The sequence below is a fragment of the Zingiber officinale genome, chromosome 2B (assembly GCF_018446385.1).
Source record: "Zingiber officinale cultivar Zhangliang chromosome 2B, Zo_v1.1, whole genome shotgun sequence".
In the NCBI taxonomy this organism is placed as follows: domain Eukaryota; kingdom Viridiplantae; phylum Streptophyta; class Magnoliopsida; order Zingiberales; family Zingiberaceae; genus Zingiber; species Zingiber officinale.
The window spans coordinates 156089706-156100486 of record NC_055989.1 but is presented as its reverse complement, the minus strand read 5'-3'; the positions used below and the strand labels follow the sequence as shown (position 1 = coordinate 156100486).

The 10781-nt window shown below is 37.5% G+C and overlaps 1 protein-coding gene across 6 annotated transcripts; it reads left to right on the top strand.

The window, feature by feature from the left end:
• Positions 1–2821: 2821 nt before the first annotated feature.
• LOC122048034 (putative pentatricopeptide repeat-containing protein At1g10330) lies at positions 2822–8109 on the top strand. Of its 6 annotated transcripts, none has more exons than XM_042609642.1 (5): positions 2822–3257; positions 3372–3422; positions 3931–3974; positions 6411–7982; positions 8054–8109. In XM_042609642.1, the coding sequence occupies exon 4, from the start codon at positions 6436–6438 to the stop codon at positions 7876–7878; it is 1443 nt and encodes a 480-aa protein (XP_042465576.1). In that variant the 5' UTR covers positions 2822–3257; positions 3372–3422; positions 3931–3974; positions 6411–6435; the 3' UTR covers positions 7879–7982; positions 8054–8109. The 6 variants fall into 6 exon arrangements, with proteins under 6 accessions (XP_042465576.1, XP_042465575.1, XP_042465574.1 ...); XM_042609641.1 differs by having other exon boundaries at positions 3372–3509; XM_042609640.1 differs by having other exon boundaries at positions 3367–3422.
• Positions 8110–10781: the final 2672 nt, after the last annotated feature.

Sequence of the window (10781 nt, the reverse complement as noted above, 5' to 3'; positions counted from 1 at the left end):
GACGATCAGCGTTCGAGGATCAGAGCGTGACAGAGGTGTTTCCCCTGCCCGCGATCTTCACTTCCACGTTCCCTAGCAGGCCACAGATCAGAGGGTGTTTCCCAGATCTGAGCTTCCATCATCCAAAGGAGGTGCCGGCGGCGATTTCTCAGTATTCCGATTCCATTTCATCTTCAAATTCATCCGTGACTTCTGAATCGATTAGATCAATCGATCAGAACAAGCGATTCCGGATTTCACCCTTCTGTTCTTCAAGCGTCGAGAGTTTTAGTTGATTCGAGTTTGAAGGACGGTTCCCAAGAGCTGTGAGAATTATCTGTACTAGTTGGGAGTTCGGATTTTCTTTTTCGATATTGCTTGAAGGGTGTTTTCCAAGAGCATCTTTGTGTGACAGGGAGAGAAGGGATTAATTCATTGATCTGAGTTTGAGGAATGTTACTTTACTTAGATTTGGAACTTATTTGCTAGATCAAATGCTTAGTTTTACTTTCTTCTCCTTGCAATCCTGATCTCATTTGCATTCTGCAATTTCAAGTAGTTGTAATTAGGAAGTCTGTTTGGATCTTCATTTTAGATTTTTGGCAATTTAATTGTTAAACATTTCAATTCTACAATTAAGCTCTTGATCTGTTTTAGTTAGTTTAACTTTTGCAATTTAGTTCTTCAATTTGTTAAATCAAATTCTATTCCTGAAATCTTAATTCTTTAGTCGTGTTTAGAATTACATTTCAATAATTTTGCATGTTGGTTCCTTAAAAGTCAATTAGCTTAATTTGGATAAGAGTAGCTTAAGTTAGTGTTAATTGTTAAATAGTCGATATTCGTAAGTTAATTTCTACATTTACTTCATTAATGAAAGAATTGGATTTCACATTGTAGTTGTTACAATCCACTGTTTTCAATTTGATTTACGGAGTTGAATTTTTTCTTAGTGTAGTCATTGAGTGTAGTTAACTTGTTTTTCGGGTCTAGTTGTTCTTTTATTTACTTAAGATTAATTTTCTTCAAGATAAGTATTTTAGTTTACAGCTGGGATTTAATTTCTATTTTAGGTCAGATTCGTTCAATGGAATTTACTTATTGTGATTGCATTTCATTATTCATTTAGCAAAAAAATTGAAAACAAAACTCACATTTCTAAATAGAAAACCTAAAAAGAATTTTGAATCTAAATCAAGCACATATTATTAGCTATCCTTAGAAAAATACAACTTAAGACCCATTATATATCTCTTCTGTTGAATTAATATAAGTTTTCAACAATTAATAATTTGAAATGTCACGTGACATGTAATATGTACCACATCAGAAAATATCTTTCATAGTCTTGAAGGCGCCTCTAATATGAGAAATTTGAATCCGAACCATTCGCTCCTTATCTGTGATGAAGTTTGAATTTTGTCCTACGGAAGGCGTTTTCCATGACACTAAAGGTGTTTTCTATGAACAATGCTAAGGCGTTTTCCATATCATGAAATGTGCCTCGGGCACTATTCACCAGAGCTTTTGTGATTCTTTTGCCCTACAAAAAGTATTAGTTCAATAATTTGCAAGATAATGTTAGCATAATAATAATAATAAGTATAAATTAGATCTTATCTCCTCGAGATCAAGATCTAGTCAAAGTCTCAATTTAGATTTTCGAAATGGACCTAAATTGGACTGACTCCTAATGTCCCTTCGAATGGGGACACGCCCTCACTTAGTTACTCTCCTCTAATGACTTACTTCTACTTACCAGGTATAGAGTTACCTTCCAGAATCACACATCCAGATTTCGGGAATCAAATATCTTTACCTATCGAAATCGCACATTCGATTTTTTCTAATCGGGAATCGCACATCCCGACCCTTACCAGAATCCCACATATAGACTTCAACCTGTCGAGAATCGAACGTCTTAACTTGCCGGAATCACACATTGGGTCTTCAACCAATCAAGAATCGAACATCCTAATTGGGGTTAGTCAACACTGCACACTCGATAACAATGTTAGACTACGACAACACCTAACTTAACCCACTTGTTATTTATCAAAACCTGAATTATATTGTTAGTGCAAATTGCACAAACAGTTAGCACATAACGGATCGTATCAAGTTCATGATTTAGTGCGCGTAGATGCCGCTAGAGGAGCCACACGTGGAACTTTTTTTTGTTTGTGATATTATTCATATCTATTAGAGTTGTCAGATGGACCAATCCGTAGCGGGGCGGGTCGGTCCGTGGCGGGTCAATCATTTGGCGGGGTGGGGCGGGCCGACCCGTCAACATGGCGGGTTGAGAAATTTCCAACCCAACCCAATCCAAGGTGGGTTGCGGGTTTGGCGGGCAAACCCGCGGGCCCATTAATTTATTTTTTAAAAAATTAAAAATACTTCATATTTTCAACGCTTTACTTCGGAAAAGTTTCATCAATTAAATGTATCCACAAATATGTATTTTAAATATAAATGGACACAAACAAATATTTATGTTGGATGAAAAGTACTATTTTTATTTCAAAATTATAATAAAGAAAGATAATAAAATAACATAAACCTTAGTTTACATGTGTTTCTCAACCCGCGAGCCAACTCAACCCGTTGCGGGCCGACCCACGCGGGTTGTGAGCCTAGGCGGGTCGGCCCACGGCGGGCTTGGGTTGATAAAGTTTCAACCCAACCCACTTAAATTATTTGGCAGGGCGGGCCAATCCGACGGGTCCAATCCAAATTGACGATTTTAATATCTATCGAGGACTCGAGGTATATTTTTATATTATTTTATTTTAAAACTATATGTAGCAAGATCCATGATTTAAAGGACAAATCTAATTTTAATATATATATTCCGTTGTATTCCGATTACAACATAAACAAGCAAAGTTTCCTGGAGTTTCATTAGAAACCCAATGGAAGATCAAAGCTAACAATCTCCACGAGGATTAGCTCAAGGAAACTCGTCCTACATGGGAAACATGAAAAGAAATCATTTGGGATGGAGTGTCAGGGTACTTCTGGTAACTCCGAGGATGAATCTTCTACATCTCAAAGACTCAAATTGATGTGGAGCAGCTCAAAATGCAGATGCAGAAACTCAAAAATGACATGAAGGAAATGAGGCATGGGAATGTTGATAAAGGAAGAGAACTGATGCAGATGTTAGAAAGACTCACTGAACAGCTTGATGATATAAAATCCCATGTTACCAAAGCAGACACAAATGTTGAGTGTCATGGAGAAGATATTCTTGTGCAGTAGCCTATCTTCAAGAGGTATGTTCAAAAACTATCGCTACCATTAATGCAACTCCCTTCGTTGCTAAATGTATACGTTGCAATGTTGCTACAATTCTGCGACTAACGCGAATAATCGTATATTTAGGGTAGCCTTGTGCGAAGGCAGGCCGGGTGCTAGGGTATTGTTGCCGTGTGCGAAGGGTATTTCTCTCTCTCTCTCTCTCTCTTTCTCTCTCCGGTGGTAGTAGATCCGGCGGCTCGGGTGCGAAGGAAGGCTGGGTGCGAAGGGTATTTCTCTTTCTCTCTCTCCGGTGGTTGTAGATCCGCCGGATCTATGACCTAGAGGCCAGATCTTTCACTCCGGTGTGTGCTAGAGGGCAGATCCGGCGCTCAGCCTGGTCCAACCGGGAAGATCCGACGGCCCAGCCGCCGGATCTGTGGCCTGCACAGCTCCGGCGTGCTCAGATCCGGCGGACCACTGGATCTGCCGTCCACAGCCTGGTCCAGCCGGAGAGATCTGGCGGCCTGGTCTCCGTAGCCCTATGGGGTGCGGCCTCTGCACGTCCCGGTGTGCGATGGGCCGCTGCCCCTGCGCGGCCAGGCTGCGCGATAGCCGTTGCCCCTGCGCGGCCCAGCCGCGCTATTTTGTTGCGATACTGATTTTTATTTTTTTATTTTTTATTTTTTAACAGTTCGGTTTTTTTTACAGGTTCCTCATGTAGAGGATCCAAATACTCTGGAAGAAATATTTTTGTAAGTTTTTTTAGGTATTCTTCTATGTATTTATAAATGCCTTTCCTTCTTTTCAAGGCAACGACTGGACTCCTCATGCTGATTTGGTGCAGTAGATTTTGATAAAAGTAGGTCTGCAATCATTAATTAGTGATTAACTTATATAATTATTATAATTAACTAATTAATTAATTAGTTAAGAAAATTGTGTGTACTTACATTGGGGAAAGATAAATCAAGAAAGAGATTGCCCCTAATAATAGGGAGCATTTAAAAAAAATCCATGATAAAAGAAATAAAGAAAAGATTGAAAACCAAGATTAAGTGGATGATTAGCATTTAATTAATTACCTAGTATTCCAAATAGAATGAGTAAAATACGTCCCATTTCAGGGTCCATCTTGATGCTTAAGAGCTATTGAATTAGAAGAACAATTAAGGGGGGAAAATGATGCAAAAAGATCTTCTAAAAAGAAGAAGACAAGAAAAACTTATAAATTTGTGTTTTCTTGTGTTTCCATCAACGGTCTTTTCTATTGAGTGTAAAGGCATTTTGTTATGAGTTATTTGCTAAATTTAAGAATTTTGTTAACTCTTTAACAAACTAAAGTAAAAGAGTGATTTACTTGGGATGCGTTTGGTTTGTTAGATTAATTAATTTATTAGACTGTTAATTACAACACATTATAAGTCTCAAAGGATTATGTGTATATATATGGCAGTTGGAAAAGAGAAGTTGACTGTGAATTTAAAAAGTGAATGGATATAATGGATTAAGAAAGTAATTAGAAATATGAAAAAGAAAGTCTCTTAAATTGTTTTGTGAAAATTCTTTATGAATTTACTTTGGCTCAAAATTTTGATGACATAATTTAAAGGGTTGGCTTCCCAGAAACATGGGAATTTGTTACTGAATTAATGACCGAATCAAATTTTAATTAACAATTGAACCAAGTTATTTGATAATGATGGGTTGTTATTAGATAACGATCGAACATGAAAATTTTGTTTTATTTTTAATTTTCTACTATATTATTAGTGACTGAGTTTTAAAATTGGTCCCTAATATGATGATGTTATTCACACTAAACTGTACTAATAAATTATTATCAAGCAATCATAATGCTTTTAATGAATCAAAATATCATGATTTTCATAAACATATAACCCCAACATTTGGTTAAGCTCCCAGACAAACTATCAAGGAATAGATATCATCTACATGCTAAACAACTCATGATCTTTAAAAAGTTTTAATACGCTTGGAAATGGCAAATCCTAAATTGGTTCATCATCATCTTCAGTAAACTGTATGTGTCTCAACTATTCAGGATTGGTTACATAATTTGTATGCCTCCATTAAGCTTTATGTGCCAAGAATGCATAAATAATACCTTAAGAATGAAAATAACAACAATCCGATACTTTGTCGTATTAAAGCATCACAAACCATTAGTGTTTTAATCAAAATTGTGCTATAGCCAAAACAACAAATATTTTTCCTTGCACTATATAAGCAAATCAAAAGAAGTGTCTCTTGGATTCTTTAGTTAATAATTATATTTTACTCTAAATAAAATTGTATAGTAATACTTCTATCCTAAATGTTCTCCTTCGTGGCCCTTGGTATGGCATGGTTCCAACAATGGCAATGTGACAATCTCTTTGGCAATTGCTAAACAAAAAAAAACAACAATAAAAGAAAGATAAAGCAGGGGAGTCAACAAGGGTGAGATAAAAATAAATAAATAAAGTGCAACTTTAACATAAAAAAAATTTAGACAGATGCATGGAAAATATATACCCACCAGATTGAACATCTATTTAAATGTTAAAATCAAATAGCAATTTGGTTTCAACATATTGAAATAAATAATTTGCATAAATTATTGATAATAAATATTGGAAAAAACAATAAATATTAGAAATAATAATTAATTCAGCATGAAGAGCATTTGAATTGGTTTAATCTTTAATGTTGATTGTTTAGGTGAATTTAAAAAATGATAGAAGTATTTGATTTTGTATTTAAATATTTTTTAATGAGATAATTAAGAGCAAATATAGAAATGGCACCTATATGCATATATATCTTAAAAACTTCTAAAAATTTTCATATTTTGAAATTTTAACTAATAGTATTTTCAAATGCCAACTTCCATCAAATTATTTTAATATATAGAGGGGTCTGCATATCACATGAGTTAAAATCTAATGTATAAGAACCTTTCAGGCATATTATTAAAATTTAATTAAAAATTGCGCAATGGTTTGAATTCTAGTTCTAAACTATATATAATATTTTACCAATGATTCTTTAGTGTAATTTAGTTCAATACTTTCAATAACTAATGCAGGTTGCTAGCTAGGTTTTTTTTTTTAAATCTAATATTTGTTTTGACAATTATTTGGTTTTGGCAATTATCTGTTTTGTTTATTTATTATGATAATAAACAGCGAGTAGAGGAAGAAGTATTCACGCATGATGGGTGTTCGGCGCCGCCACCGCATACCAGATCTCAAGTTACTACTTGGATACTTGCGCAACCGCTGCCAGCCTCCGTCGCTGCTATTGCAAATCCACGCCGCTCTCATCACCACAGGCTACCTCCTCCCTTCCCCATCCTCCCACCCCGACGACATTCCCATTCCCGGGCGCACCCCCACCACCTTCGTCTACAACATCCTGATACGGGCTTACCGAGGCCTCCCCCATGCATGTCTCATTCTCTTCTCCCAAATGCTCTCCCACGGCGTCCCTCCCAATCACCACACGTTTCCTTCACTTATAAAAGTCGTCGCCGCCACCTACTGCTGTACCTACTCCGTCCCAACCCTCCACTCTCAGGCCTTCCGCCGCGGTCTCACCCTCGACGGATTCATTAACTGCTCCATAGTCGACTTTTACGCACGTGCTCATGATCTCGATTCTGCACGAAAGACGTTCGATGAATTATCCTATCCGGACTTGGCCTCCTGCAACTCGATCCTCCATGCGCTATGCCTCCACGGCAACCTTGCTTCTGCTCTTAGGGTGTTCGATAGAATGGTCGATAGAGACATTATTACGTGGGCAAGCCTCATCAATGGTTACGCCAAGAATTATGAGTTTCATTCAGCAATTTCCCTCTTCAGACGATGGATTATGCAGAAGGATGTTCCTTTGACACCGAATGAAGCTATGTTGGTCAGCTCCCTCTCTGTGTTCGCCAATTTGGATGGTCTCGATGCTCAATTGAATGGCCGGGAGATTCATGGTTACATCATCCGGAATGAAGCCCCTTTGACAGCATTCCTAGGGACTGCATTGATCGACATGTACAACAAGCATGGCCTTTTGTCTTATTGCACGAGCATATTTAAAGCGACATTGGAGAAGGAAGTCTGCACTTGGAATGCAATGATCTCGGCTCTTGCTTGCAATGGTAAGGCGATTGAAGCCCTGATCTTGTTTGAAGAATTCAGAGCTGCAGACATGCATCCCAATCACATCACATTTGTTGCAGTTTTATCTGCTTGCTCTAGACAAAAGTTAGTAGAAATCGGTTTAGAGTGGTTCAAGGCAATGTATTCCAGATTTGGAGTGGTTCCATTGATGGAGCACTATGGGTGCGTAGTTGATATTTTGGCCAGGGCTGGTTTCTTGAAGGAGGCAGTTGAGTTCATCAGGAGGATGCCTTTTGAGGCTGATGCATCAGTATGGGGTGCACTTTTGGGGTCTTGCAAGGTCCATGAAGATGCACAAGTTGTGGATAATGTGAGGAAAGAATTGGCTAGACTACACTTTGGGAGTTCCGGTCGTAATATGATTCTCAGGAACTTATATGCTGCAGCTGAGAGATGGAACGATGCTGCAGAGCTAAAGATTGCATGGGAGAAATCAGGGATGAGAAAGCCCACTGGGCATAGCTGGATTGTTTCTTGAAAATATGTTGGAAGAATGTAACTTTGGATACTTGGGCAAACCAAGGAGAAACAGACTTGGTGAAATGTACCTTCTGGCAGTTAGTATCCAATAACTTCGGTTAGGTAAGTTTAGCAGTAAGTCTGATATTTCATTTTGGGCTTTGAACAATCTGACTTGACCTTTTGAAATGCAGATGGGAAATGCCTTGCACTCTTCCTCTGAGAAATTTGGTCATGCTCCTGCATCTAGGTATGCATTCCCCGAAGCAGATTTTATTAAATAAAATTGTAACAAGTTCGAACGTTTGAACCTTCACATTTTCAGTTATGCATCCTTTCTCATTATGTTTCGAATTTAACATGCACATATTTAGAAAAAGAGAAAAAAAAAGGAAGATGGAATAGTATAATGGAAATTCAAATCTGGGAAGATGCCTTGCCCCTCCCCTCTCTGGCTCGATCTGGGTGCGGCGAGGTGTGGCAGGGCTCCTCAGCCATGGCCACGAGGTCGGGCGCATCATCACACATCTGCACTTTTCTTCTCTTCTATCTGCCTTTGTTGATTTTGTTTGGCTAGGTGGTGGATTAGATAGTGGCGATTGAGTTTTTCGGCACAGTGCTGGGTTTCTTTGGGTTTGGAGTGGGGTTCGCCTTCGGCTTGGTTATAGGTTACTTCCTGTTCATCTTCTCCCAGCCCACCGACGTCAAGGTGCGATGATTTTGGTTCCTCTCTGGACGGTTTCTTTTGCTTCTTCTATATCTTGGTTTTCTTTGCAAGAGTTGCGGTTGTGGAATTATGCTCGCTCTTTATGAAAAAGAAATAATAGTGGCAATAACAAAAATGATTCCTTTCTTGATTCTTTAAGATCAATACAAGTTTGAACGAACCTGTAATTTGACTTCTTTATAGAATTCCAAGCTGTGACTTTTTGTTTTCTTGTTCCTGATGAGTGATGATCAAGTTTTTTGTATAAACATTTTGAAAATGTGAAGACGAAGGAATGTTATGATGAAACTTGTACCACTATAGATGCCCACAATTTGTTTCTGTAGAGATGTAGCCTTACTGTGATGTGATCAATTTTATGTTAAGGAAAAGATTATTGGTTGATTTATGATAATTATAGTCTACCAGTCATCCTCTATAACATCTTTTTCATGCTGTTTGCTAATTAATTGCAATTCATAAACAGAATCATCGTTTTATCTGTTGTTTTTTTTAATTCTAAACTAGACATTACTTTTTTGTGTAGTGGAAGCTTCCCAAATTTTATACTAGTTTTTCTAATCTTAATCACACCAATTTTGTCTTCTTTCACCTCTGTTTGATATGCGAATATAAATTAATGTATATTGAAAAAATATTTGTTTTTCTTGTTTGGCCTACTTAACATGCGCAGCCTACTTAATCGCGATCTTAGGCTGAGTCATGTAACATGTGCAGCTCTACTTAACCCATCTGCAGCAGAGCCTCTTGTTTGACCTTCTTCAGTTTAAGTTCATTAGTGAACTTGACCTAGAGACCAAAGCTCTCCTAGAGGCAGCTCTGATGGAAGGTAACAGAGAAAGGGAACTAAAGATCCTGAAAGCAATAAAACAATCCTTGACATATAATGATATTTCCGAGGTACGATATGTTACCCATGATATTGTTTTGATCTCAATTAATCATCCAGCAATATCACTCCCATTATAAGATTCCCTCTACATTGTACTACTAGGATTGCGAGCAATGTGCTAGACCAACACACCATGATACCACGCTTCATTGTAGTGTGATTCTAGCTTTGTGTCTGTAATAGTTCTCGTGTCCATGATCTTTGAACCTCAGTTTCAAAGTGATGCAAAAGATGACTGCTGAAACTCCTCCAACACATGTAGATTATGCATTTGAGATTTTTGTTTAAACCTTTAGTGGTTGAACTTTATTCTTATTCTTTAATTGGCTTGATAAGTTGGGGGATAAAACTGGATTGAACATTTGATGCAATATATTTCAGTCTCATGATAAGAAGTTTTTTCAGGACCATGATGCTGAGCTATATTTGATCTGCTTCTACCGAGATTGCAACATGGAGGTCCAGGACTGCAAGCATCAGATGTGTGCCCATTGCATACTTGTGCTGCTATGGCAAGTCCAACCTCACAACCTTGTGTTTGCCATCACCTGTCTGTCCCTTTTGCCCAGCAACATTTCAAAGCTGGTGAAGACCCTGACAACACCTCAAAGACCTCAAAGTACAGGAGGCCAAAGAGGAGGACCCTTTTGTCATTGATCTGTAATGTTCATCCTCCAGGTAAACTTTTTCATTACTATGTGCGTCTCTTTTGTATTAAGTTTCTTGGATTGTTAATATATTCTCTGGTTTCCAAATTTATAGTGTTGAAGATATTGATGTTTTTCATTACTACCTGTCTCTTTTGTATTAAGTTTCTTGAATTGTTAATATATTTTCTGGTTTTCAAATTTGTCGTGTTGAAGATATTGATGTTGCTGGCTTCAAGGAACCATTGTTCATTTCCATAGAACAAGAAGCATTGTTGTGTACCCCCCACAGGAAAAAGATAAGTGTGACTGGTTTGGGTATGAGCTGTTTAACTCTATTGAAATTTTGTTTTTCTTTTCGATATTCCCAAAAGTTATTTGTGTTTCATTCACCTATTTTGTTGTTTAGTTGTCCTTGGTTGATAATAAGAACTGTTTTCTTAGGAAAGGAATGATGTGGTGTTGTCTTCCATAGCTACACTTGGTTTTTGCTACATTTTTACTACTGTGTATTTAGTTACCTAACATTTGAAACTTTAAAGCTTGGGTTTTTATAAAGTCTCAGACCCGCTTCATTTCCAATATAAATTTTTGTTTGTTCAGCTGCAGTTGTGAAGTTGAAAACTTTGACAAGTTCTCTTCTAGTAGATGAACAC

Coding starts and splice junctions, on each gene's coding strand:
- LOC122048034 (XM_042609642.1), top strand. CDS start 6,436: ATGATGGGTGTTCGGCGCCGCCACCGCATACCAGATCTCAAGTTACTA.